This window comes from Quercus lobata, chromosome 4 (genome assembly GCF_001633185.2).
Source record: "Quercus lobata isolate SW786 chromosome 4, ValleyOak3.0 Primary Assembly, whole genome shotgun sequence".
Lineage (NCBI taxonomy): Eukaryota > Viridiplantae > Streptophyta > Magnoliopsida > Fagales > Fagaceae > Quercus > Quercus lobata.
Window position 1 is genome coordinate 44,019,058 of NC_044907.1, and position 26,688 is coordinate 44,045,745.

The 26,688-nt window shown below is 35.9% G+C and overlaps 1 protein-coding gene across 5 annotated transcripts in view; it reads left to right on the plus strand.

The window, feature by feature from the left end:
* LOC115986356 overlaps positions 1-22,983 on the plus strand; it is a 54,337-nt gene extending 31,354 nt beyond the window's left edge. For 4 of the 5 annotated variants that reach the window (XM_031109260.1, XM_031109257.1, XM_031109259.1 and 1 more), the window contains 4 exons: positions 4,519-4,617; positions 21,057-21,092; positions 21,227-21,657; positions 22,245-22,983. In XM_031109260.1, the coding sequence (XP_030965120.1) occupies positions 4,519-4,617; positions 21,057-21,092; positions 21,227-21,657; positions 22,245-22,880 (1,202 nt within the window). In that variant the 3' untranslated portion in view covers positions 22,881-22,983. The remainder of the gene's footprint in view (positions 1-4,518; positions 4,618-21,056; positions 21,093-21,226; positions 21,658-22,244) is intronic. The other variant, XM_031109261.1, reaches the window with a different exon arrangement.
* The last annotated feature ends 3,705 nt before the right edge of the window (positions 22,984-26,688 follow it).

The window sequence follows — 26,688 nt, forward strand, 5'->3', positions numbered from 1 at the left end:
CCTTTATTCTAAATAGGCAGATTCTTGATTCCGTTCTTATTGCTAACAAATGTCTTGATAGTAGATTGAAGTCTGGTCAGCCAGGGTTGTTATGTAAATTGGATATTGAAAAAGCCTTTGATCACTTGAACTGGGGATTTCTTTCTATCTTGCTTGAGTGTTGTGGTTTTTCTAATAAGTGGAGGCAATGGATTTCTTTTTGTTTATCTACCGTTCGTTTTTCTATCCTCATTAATGGTACTCCTCATGGGTTTTTTGGACAGTTCTAGGGGGTTGCGGCAAGGTGATCCTTTGTCCCCCTTATTATTTGTGTTGGTTATGGAAGCCATCAGTAGAATGTTGAATAAGGATGTCCATGAAGGTCGTTTGTCAGGTTTTAGTGTAGGTGCTTCTTCTGGAAGATCTTTGATGGTTTCCCATCTCCTTTTCGCTGATGATACTCTGATTTTTTGTGATGCTAATATTGATCAAATTCTGATTCTCCGTATGGTGCTCATTTGGTTTGAGGCTGTGTCTGGTCTGAAGGTAAATTTGGATAAGTCTAAACTAGTGGCTGTGGGGAAAGTTCATAACATGGATCTTTTGGTGGTTGTCTTAGGCTGCAAGCAAGGGTCTCTCCCAATGAAATATTTGGGTCTTCCTTTGGGGGCAAAATTTAAGGACAAGTCTATTTGGAATCCTATTCTAGAGAAGATGGAAAGAAAATTAGCAAGTTGGAAAAAATCATACTTATCCAAGGGAGGTAGAGTCACTTTAATTAAAAGTACTCTTTCTAATCTCCCTACTTATTTTCTTTCTTTATTCCCTATTCCCGCTTCTGTGGCTAACCGAGTTGCTAGACTTCAGCGGGACTTTTTATGGGGTGGCCTAGGAGATAAGCCCAAATTTCATTTGGTTAATTGGCCTTCAGTGTGTACTCCGCTTTCTTCAGGTGGGTTGGGGATTAGGAACCTGAGAACCTTCAATGTAGCTTTATTAGGGAAGTGGTTATGGAGATTAGGGCAAGAGAGGGATGCTCTATGGCGTCAAGTGATAGAGGTGAAGTATGGTTGTGATTGGGGGTGGTTGGTGTTCTAGCTCTTTCTCTGGTCCTTATGGAGTTAGTTTGTGGAAAAATATTAGAAGGGGGTGGCATTCTTTATCTCGGTTTATTATGTATGAAATTGGAGATGGATCAAAAGTGCAGTTTTGGCTAGATCGTTGGTGTGGATCTTCTCCTCTTGCAGACCACTATCCTGATTTATATAGGATTTGTTGTAACAAAGAGGCAAGTGTGGCGGATCTAATGAGGTTCACCAATGGAGTCCTCCATTGGGATTTTCAGTTTTGTAGGGAGGTGCATAATCGTGAATTGGAAGCTTTCAGAAGCTTCATCAATTCCATTTATTGCACTCCTGTAAGGGGGAACGGGGAAGATAAGAGATGTTGGCTGCCTTGTAAGAGTAAGGGGTTCTCGGTCAGTGCTTATTACCATCTTCTAGTTGGCCATAGTGAGCAGTTTTAACCTTGGAAAAGCATTTGGAAGCAAAAGATTCCCTCTAGAGTGGCTTTCTTTGTATGGACTGCAGCATTGGGGAAATGCCTGACAATTGATAACTTAAGGAAAAGAAAGATTTGCATTGTGGATTGGTGTTATATGTGCAAGTGTAATAGTGAAACTATTGACCATCTTTTCCTTCATTACCCGGTTGCTTCGGAGTTGTGGGATATGGTTTTTGGGTTATTTGGAGTTTGCTGGGTTATGCCATTTTCTGTTGTTGGGCTTTTGGCTTGCTGGCAAGGTCGTTTTGGCCGCCATCGTAATGGAGATATTTGGATGGTTGTTCCTCACTGTTTGATGTGGTGTATTTGGAAGGAGAGAAATTGTAGGTGTTTTGAAGACAATGAGCGTTCCATGCCCGATCTCAAGCTTCTTTTCTTTAGAACCTTACTTGATTGGTTCTCTATTTGGAGAAACCATCAGTTTTCTTCTATTTTGGATTTTCTTGATTTTTGTAATGTTCGTTTTTGATTTGTTCTCCCCTGTATACCCCCGGTGTACTTGGGTGTCTTTCTCTTTTTGTTTTCAATGAATTTTTATTACTTATAAAAAAAAAAAACTATTGAAGATTGCATTTCGATTGCAGGCTTGACTAATCAAGACCTATTTATCTCGACCGATTGAGATTCGTACAGATTGTGGATTTGGTTTTCTACTTAGCTGTTTGATCTAGGGTTTTGATGGATTTTAATTACATATAAATACTGTTAGGTTTTTAGACCCCTTAATACAATATGTTTAACCTAATATTAAGCTAACTTGATTAACAAGTTTGTTATTCAAGTCTAGGTTAAACAATTATGAGCAAAACAGAAATAATGCGGAAAGTAAAGAACATAAAGATCTGATGACTTAAGAAAACTAAACAGGTAAAAAACTTAGGGAGGATTTAACCTATCTATCCTTAAGGTAAAAACAAATCCACTATAGAAAGAATTGAAGTTTACAAAAGGACTTAGACCACTAACATCCTAATGCTACTACATGTAGAACTTACTGACATGACCACGTGTAAGCTTTGAATCTATAGAATACTTCTTTCTTTGACTTTTGCAACACAAGCACCCACACTTGTAACTTTGAGACTCCACTTAAAGGTTTTGTTGTTCCTTGAATGTTCTTTATGTAGCAATCGAAACAACCATCAAGTTATTAATGTGAATCTTGATCTTGATAGCTCTATGTGTGTGTGTGAAGGCACAAACCTCTCAGATCTCACAAAAGACTCAATACACAACTCAACAAAGACTTCTAAACGTGGTTGAGGTTTTTTGTTTTATACTAGGAGTGAAATACTTAACCCTACACGTCATATGGGCTTGGGTTGCATTTGAAACTCTTGCAGAATTTTCTATATTGCGATTTTCGATTGATTGAGCCTTATTTTCAATCGATTGAGCCTTGCAGATTTACACAGTAAATTCCTGCAAAACACTTGATTCAAACTTACACTTAAATAAACTTTAAGCAAGCTTAAACCTAGGCTCATTGTTTTGATCATGGTTTGCCAACATATACAAAATGAAGTTCTAATACATTTAGTTCCTAAAGTCTTAGAACCTAACAAATACAAACCCTAGAGCACATTTTTGCACATTCAAGGGGGCAGTGTTCTCTTGGATATTTTCCATACCCTTTTGGAGCTATAGCTAGAGACCTTGTGCAAACAACAAATTTAGTCCTAAAGCAAAGTTGTTGCATCCTGTCAGTCATAGTTGCTAATCTAAATCTTTGAGTGGAAATCTCAAAGTCACAAACTGAAGAGTTTGTGTGCAACAATTTCATAGTACAAGAGTTTGTGGATTCAGAGCTACATGTAGTCATGACCGGTAAGTACTATTAGAGGTAGCAGCAGATTTAGGGTTAAGTTTATTGTATAAACTTCAATTCTATTAGTGAAATGTTGCCTTGAGGATTGTTTAGGTTAAATTCTCCACATGTTTTTTAGTATGAAACCACAATTTCATAAGCTTCCTTAGGTCATCGTTCTTTATGTTCATGTGATCTATGCTTGTTTGATATTTTAATCATCTTAATCAATAAAATAAAGTCAGAGCTTAACGCACCATTGTGAGTGCTGGAAGTGCTGCCATCCCGAGACCTTGCACTTGACTTCTCTTTCTTCTCCTTCTTCCTAGCTTCATAGTAACCAGGTACTATGACCACTTTTTTCCTAGACATGGGGTTTGAAGGTGCTCAGATCCATGGCCCATACTCATGGTTCTCAAAGGAAAGAGTTCCATTGCTCTCTATCTAAAGATCACAGTCTTCATCGTTATGGTTTAAGCACCCATACCAATAGCAGATATTAGGTAAGCGTTTGTATTTAAAAGAGACCCAATGCTCGGACCCTTCCTCCAGAGAGATCACCCGACCCCAGCACTAAGGGGGATTAATTTAATTAATTAATTAATTTTTATTTATTAATTTTTTATTTTTATCAATACTTAGAGTGGAAAACTTAGTCCTCTATTGAACTTCCAGTTTTTTTTTTCTCAAAAAAAAAAGTTTTATCATATTTCTATAAATAGTATAAACTACTTGTTAACTTGTGCATTGCATGAAAAAACTAAGAAACGTATATATTATACATGATAAATATAAGTATTAACAAATGAAATTTCAAAGAAAATGTGTATAAAAAGAAAATCATATGAAATTTAATTAGTTTGTCTAAAGTTTGATTAGCATAATTTATTCAAAATTTATTTAATATTCATTTGTCTAAATCTAGTGCAACAATGAGATTTGGTTGTTTTTAACTAACATATAACAATTTAGCACTTGTTATTACTCTAAAATTTAAAACCTAATAAAAATAAATATTATATTTTTAACATAAATGAACGTGAGTTTCTAAAAACTTATTTAATAATATTAGAAAATTTTAAAAATGAAGTCTTCTGATTTTATTTTTCTTCATCATTGTTTTTTCTTTTTCCTTTTACATGAGATTAATTAGCCACTTCTGCTGCAAGGTATATGCATTCCATTGGCTCATGACACCAACCAAATTCCTATAAGCATCCGAAAATCAGAGATGGAAAAATGTGGTCAAGCAAGAAATATCAGATCAGGTAAATTGTTGTCAATATTCTTCTTTTCTTTTCTTTTTTTGTTCTTTTTTTTTTTGTTCAATAGGAATTTTGGTCTGTCACAATAAAAATAATATTTTGGAAAACTTTAATTTTTCTCACCTAATAAATAGTAATAGCCTTATTTTATATTAAAAATATAGATACAACAACAACAAAGTGCTTTTGGGGTAAGTGCTTTTGGATGAATAATTCATAAATGAACATTGGGTGCTTTTGGGGTAAGTGCTTTTGAACCATGGGTGGCTCTCTCTTTTTCTTCGTTGAGTCAAAATCTTTTGAATTCTCTGTTGAAGAAGGGGGTTCTTTTTTCTTATTGCGTATCTTTGAGAGAAGTAGAGATTCTCTCCGATCAGTGTTCTTGGGCAAAGAGAGTGCTAAGAGATTGTTATCTTTAATGGAGATTTTTATTTACTCTGAATCCCCTGGTCACTATGCTCGCACTGTTAGAAAGGGAGAGACGGTGTTTATTCTTCAATCAGGCTCCAATGCTCATGGTTCTTTTCTTATGATTTCTGAACTCTTACATGGTAGTCGAAAAGGTTTCTTGGTAATCCCGGAAGGAAGAATGGGTAATGGTTGGAGAGGTTTTGTTGGGCATTTGAAGAAGGTTTTAGCTCCGGGGGATATCGCCATTAATCTTCCCTTTAAACTCCTACCTGGGTCTGAACTTCAAGCCTCCAAATCCTTTGCTGCAGCGGTGGTTCAAGGCCGTCGGAGTGAACCCAAAGCTCACAGGTTGGCAGCGGTGGAGCTTCCTCAGACCCAGGATTCTCGCGACAAAGTAAATCCTGGGCATTTATTGTTGGACTCTCGAAATCCTAACTTAGCAATTCTGGGTTCTCAGACCCAGGATTCTCGCGAGAGCTTCCTTAGGAAGGAGAAAAATCTGATCAGGACGAAGCTCCCTCCTGTCTCCTCTGATGGGACTGAAGGTGAGGTGCAATTAGATATTTATTTTAGACTGTTTCGTGGGCCTCTTGGTACGTGGGAGATCAGTTGCTCCAATGTCACTGAGGTGGACTCCCCACTTAGCCAACCCTCTAACCCAAAACCCACTGATCCCTTTAAGCCCAAACTTCCTTCAGTTGGCCGAAACTCAAAAGCCTTAAACCCAAAGCCCATCTTAAGCCCAAAGCCAAAACCCACTGATCCCTTTAAACCCAAACTTCCTACAGTTGGCCGAAACTCAAAAGCCTCAAACCCAAAGCCCTTCTCAAGCCCAAAGCCAAAGCCCATCTCAAACACAAAGCCCATCTCAAACCCTAAGCCTAAGCCTATCTCAAACACAAAGCCCACTCCTAATTCTAAACCCAAAGCTCTTCCAGCCCCTAACCCAAAGCCCAATATTAAACCCTCCTATATTTGGAAGCCCAAACCCCACCGGACCTCTTTGACTCAATTCCAGTCTCATTTTTTCTCCTCGCATGTCCCTCCCACTCTCCCTTTCTCTCCGTCACCTTCATTCGCGAGTAGCGAGATGTCCGACGCGGTGCTGCCTCTGACCCACATGGATCCGACAGGCACCGACAAGCTTCTTTCAGTCCTTGACAGCTTCGACGCCTCCGTCTCTGAGTCTATGGCCTCCGATGGTTCCTTAAATGATTCCTGGTGCTCCGATGATGATGTGGATTTGCATCGCAACATCCAACAGATCATTCAGCAGCACTCAGACGATGTCATCAGGAAATGGGGAAATTCCGAGCAGTGGGTTCTCGAATTACGAGATGGGAAGAGGGTGGCGGTTTCGATTCATATTTCTTTGCCTCCGGGAGATGACATTGTCGGAGTGGACAACTCAAACCATTTAGCGATAGTTCCGGTGAAGGATTCGGAATCTAAGGAGCTTTATTCTAAGTCGGAAAAAGAGATTGATGTTATTGTGGAGGATTGGTCTTCAGATTTTTCCTCCGAGAATGCCTCTCAATTCACTGATTCTTCGCCACCCCTCAATGTCAATCCTCTGGCTTTCTCTTTACCTTTGGCTGCCACAGATGTTTCTGATCAGCCAGCAACTCTGGTAGTAGAGAATTTGCTGGGTAAAGGCAGTTACTCGGAATGGTTTCAGGATAAATTCCGTGGCTTTGTTGATTTTCTTGTGACTTCCCTTAAAGGCTTAGAAGAGCCAGCAACCAAATTCTTGTTGGCTGTTGAAACTAAGATAGAGCAGAGGGACTTTAAGGATAAAACTAACAAAGCCGAGAAGAGCTCAGGGAGGAAAGGAATAAGAGAATTAAGGGGCTTATTCAGCTCTGTTAATTATGGTTCCGCGTCTTCAAGACGCTCTAGTGTTGGTAAGGATAGGGCTCTCTTTGTTTCCCAATGAATCTGAAGATTATATCCTGGAATGTTAGAGGTTTGAATGAAAAAGATAAATGGCTCAAGATTCGCAATTTTTTACGCTCTTGGAGGGCTGATATTGTTTGTTTGCAAGAGACAAAACTGGAATGGGTTACTAGAGGCCTAGTTAGAAGCATTTGGAGTTGTCCCTTCATTGATTGGTTATATTTAGGCTCTGAGGGTGCTTCCGGTGGTATCCTTCTCATGTGGGATAGAAGGGTGGTGGAAAAGTTAGAGGAAGCAGTGGGGAATTTTTCGATTTCGTGTAGGTTCAAAAATGTCTTTGATCATTTTGAGTGGGCCTTCTCTGGTATCTATGGTCCAAATTTAAACAGGAATCGTCATCTTATGTGGGAAGAGCTGGCTAGCTTGATCAATTGGTGGAATTTGCCTTGGTGTTTGGGAGGTGATTTTAATGTCATCCGCTTTCCTTCGGAGAGATTAGGGGCGGGAAGATTCTCTCGCTGCATGTATGACTTCTCGGATTTTATTGCTCTTCATGGGCTTATGGATATTCCTTTAAAGGGAGGTCTCTTCTCTTGGTCTAACTCCACCTCAGCATCTAGAATTGATCGGTTTCTCTTCTCTCCGACTCTAGTAGATCACTTCACTCACTTCTCCCAAAAAAGGCTTCCTAGAGTGTTATCCGATCACTTCCCTATTCTTTTGGAGAGTGGGAGTCATCGAAGAAGGCGAATCCCTTTTCGTTTTGAGAATATGTGGTTGAAGGCGGAAGGGTTCTTAGATAAGGTGAAGTCCTGGTGGGAGAATTACCATTTTCAAGGGACCCCTAGCTTCATTCTTGCCAAGAAGTTGACTGCTCTAAAATCGGACCTAAAGAAGTGGAACGAGTCCGATTTCGGCAATATCACAGCAAAGAAGCAGCTGCTATGGAGTAAGTTGAATGCTTTAGACGTCAAAGAGGACTTTCAACCCTTATCTGAAGAGGAAAAATTGGATCAAGCTTCCTTTCGCGTCGATCTTGAGAAGGCTGCCTTGCTTGAGGAGATTAGTTGGAGGCAAAAGTCCAAAATGTTATTTTTAAAGGAGGGCAACTCTAATACGAAATTTTTTCATAGAATGGCTAATTCTAATAGAAGAAATAATTGTATTGAATCCCTTATGATTGATGGGACTGTGACTACCAACCAGGATAGGATTGTTGACCATGTTGAACAATTCTTTATAAACCTATACACAGAGCAGCAAGTGCAGCACCCTTTTTCGGATGTATTGGATTTCCCATGTATTTCTGGGGACAATGCGGATTGGTTAGAAAAACCTTTCGAGGACTCTAAGGTTTTAGAAGTCATCAAGGAGTTCAATGGGGATAAATCTCCCGGGCCTGACGGTTTTTCGATGGCTTTCTTTCAAGCTTGCTGGGGGATTCTCAAATCAGACATCATGGCGGTGTTCCATCACTTCCATGTCACTGGCCAGTTTGAAAAAAGCTTGAATGCAACCTTCATTGCTCTCATTCCTAAAAAAGTCGCAGCTGTGGAAATAAAAGACTTTCGGCCTATTAGCCTTGTTGGGGGAGTTTATAAAATTCTTGCTAAAGTTTTGGCTTCTCGTCTTCGCTTGGTTTAAGGCGAGATCATCTCTGCTCCTCAGAATGCCTTTATTCTTAATAGGCAAATTCTCGACTCTGTTCTTATTGCTAATGAGTGTCTTGATAGTAGACTGAATTCTGGTCAAACAGGGTTGTTATGTAAACTGGACATTGAGAAAGCCTTCGATCATGTGAACTGGAGTTTTCTTACTCTCTTGCTTGAGCGTTGTGGTTTTCCTGATAAGTGGAGGCGATGGATCTCTTTTTGTTTATCTACTGTTCGTTTTTCTATCCTTATTAATGGTACTCCCCATGGGTTCTTTGGAAGTTCTAGGGGGTTACGGCAAGGTGTTCCTTTGTCCCCCTTATTATTTGTTCTGGTTATGGAGGCTGTCAGTAGAATGTTGGATAAGGCGGTCCATGAAGGTCGCTTGTCAGGTTTTAATGCAGGTGCTTCTACTGGTAGATCTTTGATGGTTTCTCATCTCCTTTTCGCTGATGATACTCTAATTTTCTGTGATGCTAATATTGATCAACTGTTGATTCTCCGTATGGTGCTCATTTGGTTTGAGGCTGTGTCTGGTCTGAAGGTCAATTTGGGTAAGTCTGAGCTAGTGGCTGTGGGGGCTGTTCATAACATGGATCTTTTGGTGGCTATCTTAGGCTGCAAACAAGGGTCTCTCCCAATGAAATATTTGGGTCTTCCTTTGGGGGCAAAATTCAAAGACAAGTCTATTTGGAATCCAATTCTTGAGAAGATGGAAAGAAAATTAGCAGGTTGGAAAAAATTATATTTATCTAAGGGAGATAGAGTCACTTTAATTAAAAGCACGCTCTCTAATCTTCCTACTTATTTTCTCTCTTTATTCCCTATTCCTGCCTCTGTGGCCAACCGTATTGCTAGACTTTAGCGGGACTTTCTGTGGGGTGGCCTAGGAGATGAGCCCAAATTTCATTTGGTTGATTGGTCTAGGTGTGTACCTCGCTTTCTTCAGGTGGTTTAGGGATTAGGAACCTGAGAACTTTCAACATAGCTCTTTTAGGGAAATGGCTTTGGAGATTCGGGCAAGAAAGGGATGCTCTCTGGCGTCAAGTGATAGAGGTAAAGTATGGTTGTGATTGGGGTGGTTGGTGTTCTAGCTCTTCCTCTAGTCCTTATGGTGTCAGTTTGTGGAAAAATATTAGCAGGGGGTGGCACTCTTTATCTCGGTTTATTATGTATGATATTGGAGATGGTTCAAAAGTGCAGTTTTGGCTAGATCGTTGGTGTGGGACTTCCTCTCTCGCTGTCCACTATCTTGATTTATATAGGATTAGCTGTAGCAAAGAGGCAAGTGTGGCGGATCTTATGAGATTCTCCAATGGAGTCCTCCATTGGGAGATTCAGTTTTGTAGGGAGGTGCATAATCGTGAATTGGAAGCTTTCAGGAGCTTCATCAACTCCATTTATAGCACTCCTGTAAGAGGAATCGAGGAGGATAAGAGATTTTGGCTGCCTTGTAAGAGTAAGGGGTTCACGGTTAGTACTTACTACCATCTTCTTGTTGGCCATAGTGAGCATATTTTCCCTTGGAAAAGTATTTGGAAGTAGAAGATCCCCTTTAGAGTGGCTTTTTTTGTCTGGACCGTAGCCTGGGGAAATGTTTGACTATTGACAATCTAAGGAAAAGAAAGGTTTGCATTTTGGATTGGTGTTATATGTGCAAGCGTAGTAGTGAAAGTGTTGACCATCTTTTCCTTCATTGCCCGGTTGCTTCGGAGTTATGGGATATGGTTTTTGGTTTATTTGGAGTGTGTTGGATCATGCCCTCGTCTGTTGTTGGTCTCTTTGCTTGCTGGCAAGGTCACTTTGGTCGCCTCCGCAATGGAGTTATTCGGAAGGTCATTCCTCTTTGTTTGATGTGGTGTATTTGGAAGGAGAGGAATAGTAGATGCTTTGAAGACTCTGAGCGTGCTATGCCTGACCTCAAACTTCTTTTCATCCGAACCTTACTTGAATGGTTCTCTGTGTGGAGAAACCATCCTTTTTCTATTTTGGATTTACTTGACTTTTGTAATTTTCGTTCTTGACTTGCTCCCCCATGTATACTCCCTGTGTGCTTGGGTGTATCTTTTTTTCTATCAATGAATTCTTATTACTTATCAAAAAAAAAAAAAAAAAAAAAAAAACAAAGTATTAATCTTAAAATTTGGGGGTTAATTATAGATCTTCAACAGATTAGATTAGGTCAACCACATTAATTCTATTCCTCCAGTCTATTCTATACAAAATCACACTCTCCATTACTTTCCTAATTGACATGTTCATTTTTGTTACTTCTTACTGTCCTTTCATCTTTGTTTCTACTTTTACTAAATTTATATTTCATGTACTTTGTTTTAGTTCTACTTAAATGATATGTGGATCAAAGTTATTTTCAGCTTGTAACTATCCCACAAAGTAAGGGAGGAGGTGGTTATGTGTAGGATTTAACTTCTCCATCTTCCATACAATGTGACAAATGTCTTCTTGTTTATTATCTTCTTGACAAATGTCTTACACATGACATTTGTTCCCAAGACATATGCCCATAATTACGAAACTTCCACATGTTATGCCTACCAAGTCACATATGTCATTCTTTCTACTAATATATGTGGCTTTATGCCAACAAATAATTATAGATTAAATTAACAACCATATCTTGGTCTTAAAATTATTTTATGGTATAAACATTATCATCATTCAAGAACCTTCCAACTCCTTGCATAATATCTTGTTCCACTACCAAAGACAATGCTAAGGTGAAAGTATAACATTGATTAGAGTTTGAAGTGCTTGATCTCTTGCCTTCCTTTGTTGATAGAGTGTGAATGCTCTAAAATGTGTGAAAATACAAGAGCTATTTAAACCCCCAAATTAAAAATACGGTTCGATAGATTTTACTCTAACTTATACTAAGTGTGGAAGAGAGTAAATGCGAGCGTATAAACAAACAAGCTACTCTAACCCATATTCATAACAACACAGCAATAAAATAAAAGGTAAAAGAGTAGGGAAGAAAGTTGCAAAAACAAAATAACATGCCGATGTGTTATCGAAGAGGAAACCGAAAAACTTGGCAAAAAACCTCTCCGCCACACTCCAAGCAGTAATCGATTTACTAGACAATCAGTTGGGATACATAGGTTAGCAAGAGACCCTCCAAGCCTAATCTACCTGCTATACCTAAGCCCTCCAAGCTTCTACTCTAACAAAGCTTCTCGGAATCGTGTCTTGTCTAGCTCTTCAGATCCTGCAATACGCCCAATTGCATTCGCCAAAGCCTGGCTTCTTCCAATGCTTCCCAACAGCACCATATCCTCATTTGACATTCTGAAAAGGTGTGGTAAGTTTTGGGCTATCAACCCCTCAATGGTATGGAAATGGAAAGATAGGAGTTAAGGAAAATCTACAAGCAATTATGTAGAGATATGTGGGTATAACAATCTTTAACTCTCAAGGTTTGTGGCTATGGTTTTCTCTCAGAAGCACTCCTCAACATTTGTGGATAATGTGGGTATATATAGTGTGGGTACAAAAAGTGTGTATCAGATAGGACAATCTGGCAAAACAGAATGTTTCGTGGGTATCTCGTGGGAAGGCCTTACCCGTGAGCTATTCGTGAAACACAACTATCTCTATCCTATCCTGACTCTTCGCATTCCATTCATGTGCAAGGCACATGCATCATTTTGCGGGATGCTTAGTCACGAGCTACCTGCGAAAACTCTTCAGTCTTCAATTTGCTTGAGTCTTGATACACTCTCTCTCTCTCATAACCCTTACAATTAAATCCACAATAAATACATGATACAAAAGATTGAATAAAATTACAACTAAATTTGGCACGGAATTTAAGCCAACAAAACAGATTGTTGTAAATTACAACTTTACAGTGTAGATTCTTGCCTTCTAAAATTGTACCACTCTTATCTAGGAGATACTTTTCAGGATTTAGTTGTGTACCATCAATAAAATCGAGCAAGGAGTATGATAAAAGAATGGAAGGTATTATTTGATACTTTTAAAGCACATAGTTAGAGCTATCAAGCTTGATATAAATAAGATTTGAAATGTTGGATAGAAAAAAAATTTGGTGTTTGTAATTGTGGAGAACTTATGGGATTGAAGTTATTTGTAGTTGAATAGCAAGCCGGTTGAATACAATTTGAGATCTTAGACAAAAACTTTAAATGGGCCTTTGTATATGTGAAGTTGTGATTTCCAACTAGCCTTTAATGGCTTTAATTCCGTATAAAATTTGATTGTAATATCTTCAATTATTTCCCTATATTTATGTGGTTTTATTTGTAAGGGATGAGTGTGAGAGATTGGTGAAGAATCAAGCATTAAAAGAAGATCAGTGTAATTCGCGACTAACGTGCGAGAAGCTCGCAAGAAAGCAACCTGCAACAAGGCCATGTGTGAAGCACATGACTAGAAGCTAAAGAGTCATTACCAGCTTGTCATTTCGCGAGTACTTCGCGAGAAAGGCCATCTCGTAAGGTGCCCGCGAAATATTCTGTTTAGCAAAAAGTTAAGTTGCTTTACCAAATTCTTTACCCACACTATATATATCCTCATTACCCACGAATTGTAAGGAGTTCTTTTCAGATAGAAAACCCTTGCAAATACACTTGAGAGTTAAAGATTGTTATACCCATAATTAGGGCTGTCCACGAGTCTGGTCGGCTCGGGTTTGGGCCTGACCCAGACTCGACCCGATTGGATTGGGTTATAAAAAATTTGACCCGCAACCAACCAATATATGGGTTAGACCCGGTGGTTCGGGTCAATAGTTGAACGGGTTGGTTTGGGCCAAAATTGGGCTAAAATTGTGAATTTGCATAATTTTTTTTAATTCGACTTTTGATAGGCCTTTTAGGCCCAAATTAATGGGCTTACTACTTTTAACAAAGATTTATATCATTAAATCATGTATATATATCAAATGGGCCTCTTTTCACCTCCTTTATTTTAAATTGGCCCATTACACAACTTTGAACCTTTTGGGCCTCTAGCCCTTTAGTCCAAATTTAATTTTCTGGCTCACATCTAATGAAAAAAAATACAGTAAATACATAACACATAACAACCTGGGTAATTGCAAGCACATAAAAAACACACATGATATTACTTTCTAACCACCTGTTAAAACCACACAATACAAGAAAGAAAATTTTTCAAAATGCCTTTAGCATTAGGACCTAGACAACAAAAGCACAGGAGGATAGAGCAAACAAATTCCATACATGTAAACCTGGGCAACCTATTAAATCTGCCAAGTTGTGCCAACCATTCCATACATGTAACACAACTTACACAAGCCAGAAAACAAATTCTAACAAATAATTCAATTATAGCCACACCACAAGTATGGCAACAAAAGATAATAAGAGCATCTCTTGCAATATTTCCATAGAGTTAAAGAAGGCAGAAAGGTAGTTACTGTAAGTGTGTAAGGCAGTAAACTACCAAGGCAGTAGCTAGTTATAATTAGTTACAAACTTACAATTATGAAATATCTAAAGTATTTCCAAAAAATAGCTTTTCTAAAGCATTTAAAGAGCAACTACTATATAGTTTAGTTCATGACTTATAGAAAAGAAAGCCTATAAACTTAATAATAATTTTTTCTTATAAGCAAGAGTTGATTTATAAATCATCAGTTAGAAAAGCACTGTCCAAAAGAACTTCCAAATTGTATCCAAAAATTTGCCTCCTATATAAAATGTGTGTCCTTCCTCCTATAAGAAAATGGGCAAAAAGATATTTATCAATCAAAAATACAAGGACAAGACCAAAAAATACAGAATAGTAATAACCAAAAACAATAGAGAAAGCAAAACCAGACTCAATAGAAATAACAGTAAGGGCAGAAACTTACCCAATTTGTGATTAGTCATCAATGCTAATTGAGATACCTTTGCTTGAGTTTGAACTTCCACCACCTGCTGCTGCTTGACGTATAACTAGAAAAGAGAAAGAAATGAAGGCTATTAGATTAAATTTCATTTGCATTAGACACATTTAATAGCACTTAATAGATAAAAAAGTTTGGAAGTTGACATATTACCTAAATCATGAAATTCATCTTCCAAGGCCTCTACCTCATCCTTTGATTTGCGAAAAGAAACTGGAACCAAGGCTTGAAGCCAGTCTTGTGCACAAACAAGATTTCGAACCATAAGTGGGGAGAGTGAACTCCGAAATGGATCAAGTATGCGTCCTCTGGTACTAAACGCTGACTCAGAAGTAACAGTAGAAACAGGTACAGCCAACACATCCCTAGCCAATTTGGACAGCACTTGATACCTATCTGAATTAGCCTTCCACCACCCCAATATCTCAAATTCTACTTTCACAATTTTCAGCCAAATATTTGTCAATCTCATTGCTACACCCTATGGACTGCTCAGCCTCCAAAAAAGGGTCAAACCTAGAATTAAGCATTGCATATGGATCGCTACAACCAATTGACTCACCTTCTATGTGTGTCCTCTCCCTCCCACTTGCTACTTGTACATTTGGTGAATCAACACGAGAGTAAAAATCATACAACTTCACCAAGGTATCCCTCACCAATTCAACCATTACATCAGCTACTTCATTCCCATAAATTTCAGAAAAACAAAACTTAAAAAACCTCAACTTCTTTCTTGGGTCAAGAATCACAGCCACATACAAGAGATGATTCATTTTATCCCATTTTCCCCAATACTTATCAAACTTAGATTCCATTTTAGTTGCCATGTTTTTCAAGAGGTGGTTTTATGATTTACTTAAATGGGAAATATTTTCTTGAATGACAAACATCTCATCAAAAAAGGTGTTTGCAGTAACATACAAAGAACCTGAAAACTTTTTGTTTGGCATTGTAAAAAAGCTTCAAAAAACCCACAAATGTCCTACAATTTTGAAAATCGATAATACTAGGAGATCTTATACCACTATTCTCTGTGTTCATAAAATATGAAGAATAACTATCATCCTCAGAGTCCATTCGTATGAACACTTTCTTAAATTTTTGTGTGGTTTCTAACATGAGGTAGGTAGAGTTCCACCGAGTTGGTACATCTAGACAAAGAAGAGACTTAGACTCAATACCTAATCTCTCCACAAAACCCGCAAAAGTTTGATTCCTATTTGGTGAGGACTTCACATACCTCATAGCTTCACGCACCTTTGCAATGGATGCATCAATTTCTCTCATAACATCCCCCACAATCAGATTTAGGATATGTGCATAACACCTCATATGTAAGAACTCATGTTCTAAAACAGTCTCCTCCCAATCTTTAGTTACATTTTCCAAAAACTTAATGGTGGCACCATTTGAGCTAGCATTGTCCACTGTTAAAGTGAATATGCCACCTATACCCCACTCATGCAAACACAACTCAATCTTTCTACCCCCTTACGATCTTCAACTTGACAAAAATTCAAAATTCTCTTATGCAAATTCTAATCATCATCAATAAAATGACCTATAAGGGACATATAACACAGATTTTGAATACTCGTCCATGTGTCCGTAGTAAGACACCTTACGACCCTTTAAGGCCCCTCTTAGTTTCTCTCTCTCAACACCATAAATACCAATCGCATCCCTAGCCACACTTTGACGAGATGGGATATCTCTAATTCGCAACTTAGGTTGTAAGATTGTCGCATATCTTTGAAACCCATGACCCTCAACAAACCTAAAAGGCAACTCATCTATTATAACCATTTCAGCAAGTGCCTTTCTAGAAGCCTCAACAGTAAAGGCTGTCGATACAAGCTAAAACCCTTCCTCCCCATCCATTTTAGGTTCAAACGCTAAGGTTTGTTGCCCTTTAAGTGTCTTTCTATTAGGGTTTTTAACACAAATTGGAGTATGATTCAATAAATTAGTAATACTATGCCTCTTACTATCAGCTAGATAAGTTTTTTGATAGTAATTGCAAACAGCCTTAAAATGATCCTCACCAATATCTACTTTTTCAAAATGGTCCCAAGTAATAGACCTTTTCCTATTATTACCTTTAGGTAGAAGTGGGGGAACCTCAGCATTAGTTGGAGTGGCAGTAGGTACAGTTTGGGCAGCAGGTTCAGCTGTGGCAGTAGGTGTTGCTTGGGAAGGGGCTGCATTACTAGAGGGTTCAATAACCTAAAGACATCAAATTTATGCATTAGCAAACAACCATAAATGTAACACACAAACAATAACAAGAAGTTAAAAGAGAAAGAAATGATACCTTAGAGAACTCTTAGCTATTAGGGATTCAACCTTGAGAAGGAAGCAAAAAGCCTAGGATTTCAACTCCTGTATAAAATTTGGATTTCAAATTTTTAAGTTAAGAAAGTAAAATGAATCAAACAAATGAGCAATAAAATACAATCAGATAAGAAAATAAGAATGTGGATTTCATCTTTTTAAAATAGGGGTTCATCTTCTTCTTTTTTACAGTGAAGATACAAGTATATTGATCATGGAAAACAAAACAAAACAAAGAATAAAACAGGTAGAGAAAAAAATAAAAATGTGTTTGGATTTCATCTTGTTAAAATACAAGTATATTGATCATTAAAAAAAACAAACAAAACAAGGAATAAAACAGGACTGATACAAATCACAATTAGAACACTAACAAATCTAACATAATGAATCAAAGGAAGAAAATGATAAACCCAAGGAGCACTAACAAAATGATAAACCCAGATTGGGCAAAAAAAGAGAGGAAAGCTTAATGTATCAATTATCATACAAAGTTAATAGTGTAAATAAAGAATGAGATGCATCCTCCTAAATAATTAGCAGCTGATGGCTTGAATAAATAAATTTATGACAGACTTTGTCTTAGATGTCAAAGACTCTAGTCTATTAGAATGGTGACTCAGTATCATATCCTATAAAGAACACATATTTGTACAAGGTTGAAATGAAAATGAGATTCCTTATAATGTATTTAACAATCTAATTGAAAATAAGAGTTTCAATGCAATTAAGTAGCAAGTCACAACATTAACAAATAACATAAAATAAAGCTTAGCAATTTCTAGCATCAAGTTGTTGTGGCAAGTTAATCAACTCGCGAAGAACAGATTATACTAAACAAAGGACTGAAAATCATCAAGCTTTCCTCTTTTTTTGCCCAATCACAAACACAAAATACAGAAAAAGAGGGATGAAATAGGAAGAAACTTTACCTGATTTGAGACTGGGAAGCCGAGTCTGAGAGGCTGAGTGTTAAGGAGTAAAGGGATTTGTTTGTTTCAAAGTAAAAAAGAGAGATTTTGAAATCACTAGAGAGACTAGAGAGCAGAGAAAACGAAGAACACTCGAGAAAAGTCCAATTTATAAGAGAGAGATATAAGGGAAAATCTGATTTGTAGCCAAGTTGGATCTTGAAACCCTAAACCATGATTCATGAACAGAGTCATGGGAAAGATCAAATCTGAGTTTGATTTGAAGGGTAGCCGACTAGCTGTTGGGGTTGGACCAGCTGGTAGAGAGAGAGAGATATAGAAAGAAAGAGAGAGTGAAGGCTAAAGAGTGAAAAGAGTTAGAGAGGCCGAACCAATTTCAGCGAAGAGACTAAAGAGTTAGAACTTAGAGAGGCCGAAGGGAAATTTCAGCCTTTTAGTCCCAATTTTAGGCTTTTAGCTGTTCTGATGCTTTCTGGTGATTTGATGTCTGCTTTTGCATGGAAGGAAGGAAGTCTCTAGTGCCATGTAGTTCTCAATTAGGTAGAAGGCAATGCTCAGTCTTAACAGTCCAGATAGTCCTCAGTTCACACGTGATTTGATCTTGATCTGATATATTTTTTTTTCTTTTAAAACTTTGGTCGGGCTAGGTTATGTGGGTTTTTAAACCCTTAACCCGCTACTCGAACCGAATAGTCGGTTTTCCTAAGATAAAGACTCGAATCTGACCCGTCAAGGGCTTTAGGTCGACCCGTTGGGCTTCGAGTCGGGTAGATTCAGGCGGTTTGATCGGGTCATGGGCCCGTTGGACAGCCCTACCCACAATCATCTACACATTATCTCTTGGTTTTTCTCTACTCCTATCTCTCCATCTCTACATCCTTCAAAGGTTCTTAGCCCAAACACTTACCACACCCAATTTGAGTGTTAAGTGAGGTTTTGGTATTGTTGGGAAGCATTGGAATGAGCCATTTAGTAGTAGATGCAATTGGGCTGAATTGCGGGATCCGAAAAGCTAGAGAAGACAAGACTCCGAGAAGTCCATTGGTAGCAAGAGCTTAGAGAGCTCAAGTACATGGGGGTAGACTAGGCATGGAGGGTCTTTTGTTATTCGTGTACTTTAACTTTATTCTCTAGTGGATCGATTTCGACTTGGAGTGTCGTAGAGAGGTTTTTCGCCGAATTCTTCGGTTTCCTCTTCAATAATACATCTTGGTATTATCTTATGTTTGCATCTTTTTTCTCTACTCTTTAAGCTTTCATTTTATTGTTCTTGTAGTTAGATATGGCTTAGAGTAGTGTTATCAGCATATTGCACTTATTTACTCTTATTCCGCACTTGGATAAGTTAGGGTAAAAGTAATCTTGCTGTAATTTTTAATTTGGGGTCTAAACAAGCTCTAGTGTTTCACACTAATTTGAGCTTTCAGTATATTTAAATATCACTTTAATAAAATTTATTAACCATTAATTTAGTTAATGTTATGCATTATAATTTTTTTTCATTTAAATGCATTATTCTTAAATTTTTTTATATAACTAATTCACTTGAACAATATTGTTAGGGATGCTACAAATTTTGTCACATTGGCATTACATACTGAAGCGTCAACAATGAAAAAAAAAATTGTTTCAACCATTCATTTATTATGTTGTTTAAGTAGTGCCAAACTACCAGTCTATTTTAGCCACATCATTTTGTAAGTATTTTTTAGTAGAATTTGTAGCATTTTTAACATTTTTCATTTACTTAATGGTGATTTGTTGGATTCCTATTAATCTTTTTTTTTTGATAAAATGCTAAAACTACTACAACCTTTATTACAAAAATATTACAAAATGACGTGGAAAAGAATATAATTGGTAGCACTTCAACAACATAATAAATGAATATATAAATTAGTTCTTATAATTGGTAGTACAACAATTTGTAAGACCCATGCAATAAAATTTGTAATATTTTCAACATTAATCAAAAAAAAAAAATAGCATTCTTAAAAGGAAATAAAAAATTAAAAAAATTGTAGGGGTCATATTTTATGAATTGGCATATCATATGACAAAACACACTTTACTTATAATTATGTAGTTCTAAGTGGTTTTAAGAACAATATGAAGTACTTTGAAGAAGTATAACAAGTGGTATTATTGAAGACATGAAGATTACTCAAGAAACAGTATAAGAAAAGTTGAAACAGGTTGTCTCGATACCTAGCTCGACACCTCCAATCTATCAAGCTTTAATGAATTGCGATACATACCCCGATGCCTCTCAATCTATCGATGTATGCAGATTTTAAATTTGTAGATCTGTTTTTTGGCCCATGATGATAAGGCTTTTTTGGGGTTTCATGCTCTAGGTCTCCAGAGGATATAAAAGCAATTTTTTTTTTTTTTTTTTAATATCTGTCATCATAAACATAGAGACTACCATTTAGATACATGCTTTTGTGAAGCTACTGCGATGTCTTGTGCATCTTTGGGTTATGTACCAAGCTTCTTTCAGATCTACAAGCATGAATTGAAAAACTTTGCAACAAACAACAACAATCAAGTTGTTGTGTAGTTAGTTACGAATTGAGATTTGTGCAAAGGAGAAGTTTTTACAAGATCAAGTCTAATTGGAGATTAGTGTAAGGGCTCAACTGTAAATTGATATTTTGGGATAGGTTGGGTAGTGGTAAGATTCCTTATACTTGTAACCACTTATTCTTAATTACTGGATTCTTCAAGAGTGAAGACTTGAAATTTATCCGGTGGAGTTTTTGCTTGCAAAAATTTCCCATTCATTAACAAATCATTTTATTAATTTATTTTCCTCTGCATTCTAGTTTAGATTGGTGATTTGTTTGTGCCTCCATGATATTGCATATAATTTGGATAATTAAATTAATTAACCGAGGTTAATATATTTTTAACCCAACAAAATTGAACAACTCGAATTTTTTTAAATAAAGAAGTACTTATTTGCCTTCGCATTTGGGGGCAACTTACTCGCCTCAGTTGCCCAGGTCTAGGGTCGGCTAGTAATCAGTTGAAGAAATGGAAACAATTTCTAATTCTTTCAAGGCAATGGAGAATTGATTCTTTACTCTGCATGGATTTTACAGTTCTGTGTTTACTGTTAAGCAAGTGGATAGCTTTCTCTAGGCTCTAACAAACTTCTAACTACTCAAATAAATACATTACAAATCAGCATCAACATAACTAATCTTGGTAGCAAATGTGTAACATACTAACAACAACCCTAACTAACTGCTCTCTATTCTTTTTAAGTAAGCGTATTTGATTTTGTTTTTCCTTTTTTTCACTTTGCAGCTCGAGGATCTGTTTGGAATCTCCTTAAATTCCTAGGTATGATACATAATTTAGTCAATTAGTTTCATAACTTACTCATTGATCATTGTGGTCAACTTCTTCCTTTTTTGTTTTGTTCTTTCTTTTTTCCTTGTCTAGTTGACTAAACATTGTTTTGATTATTGACTCAGAAATCGATAAAATATATGAATTGAAGCTTCTTCACCACCAATCCAAAATACTTTTACTTCACATGTGCCGAGTATTACGAGGTTTGAATTTTCAACAACTAGAAAATGGTGGGGTTATTGAAGCCATCATCAAAGCTGTCAAGGATGGGAGAATTGAGTTTGTTGCTAAAATACTGAAAGAATTTCCTGAACTTGTATGGTGTGTTGAAAAATCCACGGGACGAAACATATTTATGCTTGTCGTTCTTTATCGTCAGGATGAAGTATTTCACTTCCTATGCAGATCCCCTGAAAAAAACTCAATATTGGCTAGAGTAGATTTTGATTCAAATAGCATATTACATTTTGCAGCGATGTTAGAGCCTTTTGCTAAGCCTAATAAAGCTCCAGGCGCAGCTTTGCTTATGCAAAGAGAAGTACATTGGTTTAAGGTAACATCTCTCACATTATATATAAATATATATATATATATATATATATATAATTTCAATGATGAGTTGTTTTCAGTTCTTTCTTGGATTTATGATTAATATCTCTCACTTTATATATATCTGACACTTTGAAAACTCTATTCTAAACTGGTTAACTAAAGAGCCATTTGAAGGTGGGAAAGTGTGAGTGAATATGTGACTAATTAAAGATCCATGTAAATGTCAGAATTTGAGTGAGATCTACTGTGAGAAGTACGACTTTTCACACAAATACAATAAAGAAAGTGAATGGAAATGAGATACTTAAAAAGGAAAAAAAAAAATCATAAAATGACAAATACTAAATGGAAGAGATTAAAAGGTTGTGTGATTACATATTCTAATTCGTATAAAAAAAAGTCATTAAATTGTTAAATTAAAATAATTTAATTTAATGTACAGAATATAGTAAGTGGTATGTTTTATAATTAAACTATTTATAACTACAAATATGATGATATATAGTATAGGGATTTAATAATAATTATGATGATTGTATTTATATTTTAAAATATAGTCTTATATGAGGTTTGTTATAATAAACGCAGGAGGTGCAGAGAGTTGTCCATCCTTCCACATTAGAACGAACAAACAAAAATGGTCAAACACCTAGACAATTGTTTATTGAGAGCCATAAAGAGTTGATGAAAGAAGGAGAAAAATGGGTGAAGGAAATAGCAAATTCTTGTGCAGTGGTAGGTGCTCTAATTGTTAGCATTATGTTTGCAGCAGCAATTACCGTACCAGGTGGCAACAAACAAGAATCAGGCTTGCCAATGTTCTTAAATGCGAAGGTGTTTATGCTCTTTATAATATTTGATGCGCTGTCTCTACTTTCTGCCTCATATTCATTGTTGATGTTTCTCAACTTGACATTATCAAGTTATGAAGCAGAAGATTTCCTTCAATCTTTACCCAAAAAGGTGACGCAAGGCATTTTCAACCTTATATTCTCCATAGCAACCATGATGATAACCTTTTATGCTTCCCTTTTTATTATTCTAAAAGGAAAATTATCAGTGATCATTCCTGTCATTTGCTTTGCTAGTGTTCCAGTCGCACGATCTGCCTGGATGCTATTGCGCCTTCTCGTTGACATGTTCTATTTAACTTTTGGATCAATCTTAGGCAAGAAAGCAAAGTATGGGGCGATGCCAAAAATGATTATTTTTACTTTGCTTTGAAGGATAACTGATGAACTTTCCTCTTGTGATGCATATTATGTGTATTTTCCATTTTAGACCTTTTTATCTTAAATCAAATAAACCAGAACTCCATTATGTATTTTCTCTCTTTATATTATCTATATTCGTTTTCTAATTTATTTATTTATTTTGACCAAGAATAGTATATTGACTAATGCAGTAAGTCTCTTGAATTATGATCCACAAATCGAATATAGATCTTTACCTTTGAAGCAAAAGAAGACCAATTAAGATACAAAAGTATTGGTAATTTGGTATCCATCCATGGCTAATAAGAAACTAAAAGATAATATAAAGGACAAACTATTCGATACTATATTAATTCATGTCTGAATTCTAAGTTATGGTGACATTCAGCAATTTGTCCTTAATATAATTATCCAAGAAAGTAAAATTTTAAAGGCAAAAATATATGTTCCGGCCCTAATATTTAGTCCAGATTCCCATTTAAAATATATACCATGTTAGTCCCTCCATTCCCATTTCTTTATATGGATTGCTTGTAACTAATGGTCAAGGAGGCCCAATATGGCCTTCTTTTTTAATGCAAAAATATACATGTAGTCTCTAAATTTTGGTTCATATTCTATTTTAATCCATGAAATTTAAATAGTTTTTTTTCTTATAATCCTCATAAAATATATATGACATAACTTTTATTATGACAAAAAAAATATAAGACATACCTAATTAATTAATCTTTTCGTTCCTTCCCATTCCTGCTTGTTTATGTGACTAATGGAGTGGCAATAAACTCTTTTTTAGTTAGTTTTGAGTTTTGACCATAAACAGTTGGGTGAAATGTGGCCAAACAATTTTCATGTATTATACTTGGATACCACAATTTTCTTAGCCTTCACAATGAATTTTTCCTGTTTAACAACACATAAAATGACCATATATACCAAACATATTTGTCAAATTTGCAAAAGTCTATACTAAAGCTTGGTCCAAAATACAATTCTCCAATCAATACCAGCAAAAATAATATGAAGAAAAAAAAACCTCTTATAAAGAAAAACATGAACACAATGATAATCATAAGCCATAATAATCTTCAATTCCCAACAAAACATAAACATAAAAAATTAATAATAAAAATAAAATAATTAATAATTGGTTGAGAACACAAACAACTAGAGAAAATTTTGATCTCCTACAAAAGTCACTCTTTCCCTCTCTTAGATTGAGAGAGAGATTGCAGGATCAAATTTCGTTAGCAAGCAAAATAATGGAAAAGAAACAAAAGGACTGACTTGAGCACTAAAATATTTTAGGAATAAAAATTATGGGTTTGAAACCCGGACTGGACTGTACGGTCCGACGGGGTTAACAGGAAACCGTTCATTAAAACAGTTCTTTTAGCTTCCAAAACTGGCATAGGTAGAAAAAGCAGCGAACCACATGAACCGGGGTTGAGCTTATGGTTTTAAGAACTGTGGATGGTTCTCAGAGGTTCAACTTCAAGTCAGAATTTTTTTTTTTTTTGATACTTATAGTCATTGTTGAAGCTTTTCAACCATGGTGAGATGCTGTCAGACCATGAGCTTGCATCTTGCTTTTTTTTTTTTTTTCTTTTTTTTCATTTTTGCTCTTTCTGAAGTCTGCTATTCTTTGCCCATTTGCCGATGATAAAGACGAACTTTTTATTTTTTCTATCACAGTCTTCCACAAGTCAGTAAATACTTGGTTGTCAAAGTGTAAAGAGTCAACATTTTCTTCTTTTACTTGTACTAGATGCTTGGCTGTAAACCATTTACTTGGGCCTTGTATTAGTATTTATTATTTAACTAATTTTTTAATGGGCAAGTCTGCCACTTTTCCAGATTTTACAATTTTTTTTTTGAAATTTAATAAATAGTTGATAATTTAAATGGACTTGGGTTGTTGGGCATAATTTAAGATTGATTTAAATATAGGCTTGCACAAAAATGTTATGATGTGAGTGTATATATATATTTCGGGTCAGTTTGGATACCATTTATTTTGCTGAAAACTGAAAACATTGTAATAAAATAATTTTTAAATATATGAATAGTACTATGAGACCCAGTTTTAACGTTTTTTCTGAGTAAAGTACTTACGGGTTCTGTGAACAATGCATGAGATCCACTAGAAAAGCATAATCCCATATCTGAAAACGTGAAACGCTCTTCTCAAAAAAAAAATAAATAAATAAAGTGAAACACAGGCGCAAGTGCTTTTCAACACTATTCAAACGGATACATAATCTCTTCTCTAAATTAAAAGAATTTCTGTTATGTTATCAACTCCTTGATTAAGAAACTTGATATTTAATTTATTTTTGCTTATAATTTTATATATATATTTTTTATTTTTCTTATGAAAGTTACGATATAAAATATACACCTGAAAGATAAATCTCTATATTTATTTTGGCTATTTTTGTCAATTTTTCTACTTTTACTAATTAATGTATTTATTTATTTTTAAAAATTCTTAAATTAGTTATGACGTCATCATAGTTCAACCTCAATTCAACTTCGGTCCAACCTTCAAAACTTTGAATCTCTCCCTTTAACAATTCATTAAACGGTCCAAGTCTGAAAACCATGACAAAAATCACATAAGCAAAGCATAAAACTAAAATATTTTGAAAATAAAATAATTTTATTTACAAATTATTTCTACTAGAAAAAAGTTCCACTCTTGAAATATGGTACATGTTTTATTTTTATTCCTAATACATATATATAGATATATATTAAGTTCTATTTTTTTACTTGAAAAATGCCACTTTCGTCAATGTCTCTAAAGAAATACATATTTTAGGGGTGAAAATAGTATCAAAGTTCTAAACTATTATTTAGGAACAAAAAGGATATAGTTAGATTTCAATTCTGTCTCAAAATATCATCAAACTTTTGCGTATTTACTTTTTATTTTTGCTAAGCGCCTAAGCCTTTTGTGTATTTACTTGAAACTTAACAAGAGTTGGGAAAAGGACGAAGTAAATAACATTTGTCAACATCATATTTTTCAGGACAGAACCCGCCATCATTTTAGGCCTTGGCGACACATATTTTGCTGTGTGTGATATGTGTGACACTTGAGATGATGTGTGTTCAATAGTGAGTTATTTTATTTTATTTTTCCACTCTCAATGTCATCGCCAACTTCAAGATTTCTAAGTGTGATTAGTCACCTTTTGTTGCACATCGAGAATTCATAGAGAACTATGTTAGTGGTAATTTCAAAAAAGTTCTTCTAGTTGATGATGAATGTTTAGATATAATGGGCATGGGTGATGTTTGAACCATGCTATTGAGTGGAGCTCTATGGAAGATGCAGAATGTTAGGGCAGACCCGGGTTTGAAGAGAAACTTGAGGCTCGTTTGGTATAGGTGTTTAAACAACAGTTTTCAATTTTTTTAGAAATACGTGTAGGTGAAAAAGTGTGTGAAAATACGTGTAATGTTGTTAAAAAACTGAAAACATGTATTTAAACTTGTGTACCAAACGAGGCCTTGATTTCTGTAGGATAGCATAATAGGAAAGGAGAGTACTTTTGTGGGTGGCAAATAGAAAGTCACCAAATGAAACATGGTCATGGCTCGTGGAAAGAAGATGCACACTCTCAATATGATGACCAACAATAAAAAGCTATTGCAGCTGATGTCGTATGTGGAGATTCGGAATTTTTTTTTTTTAATATTTTATTTGAGAAAGAATGTTGATCCTTCGAGCAGAAGCATTTTTTATTCTAAAATTTTTATAAATTGTTATAAGGCTTAAGCTTTAGCTACATATTATAAGAAGATGAAGG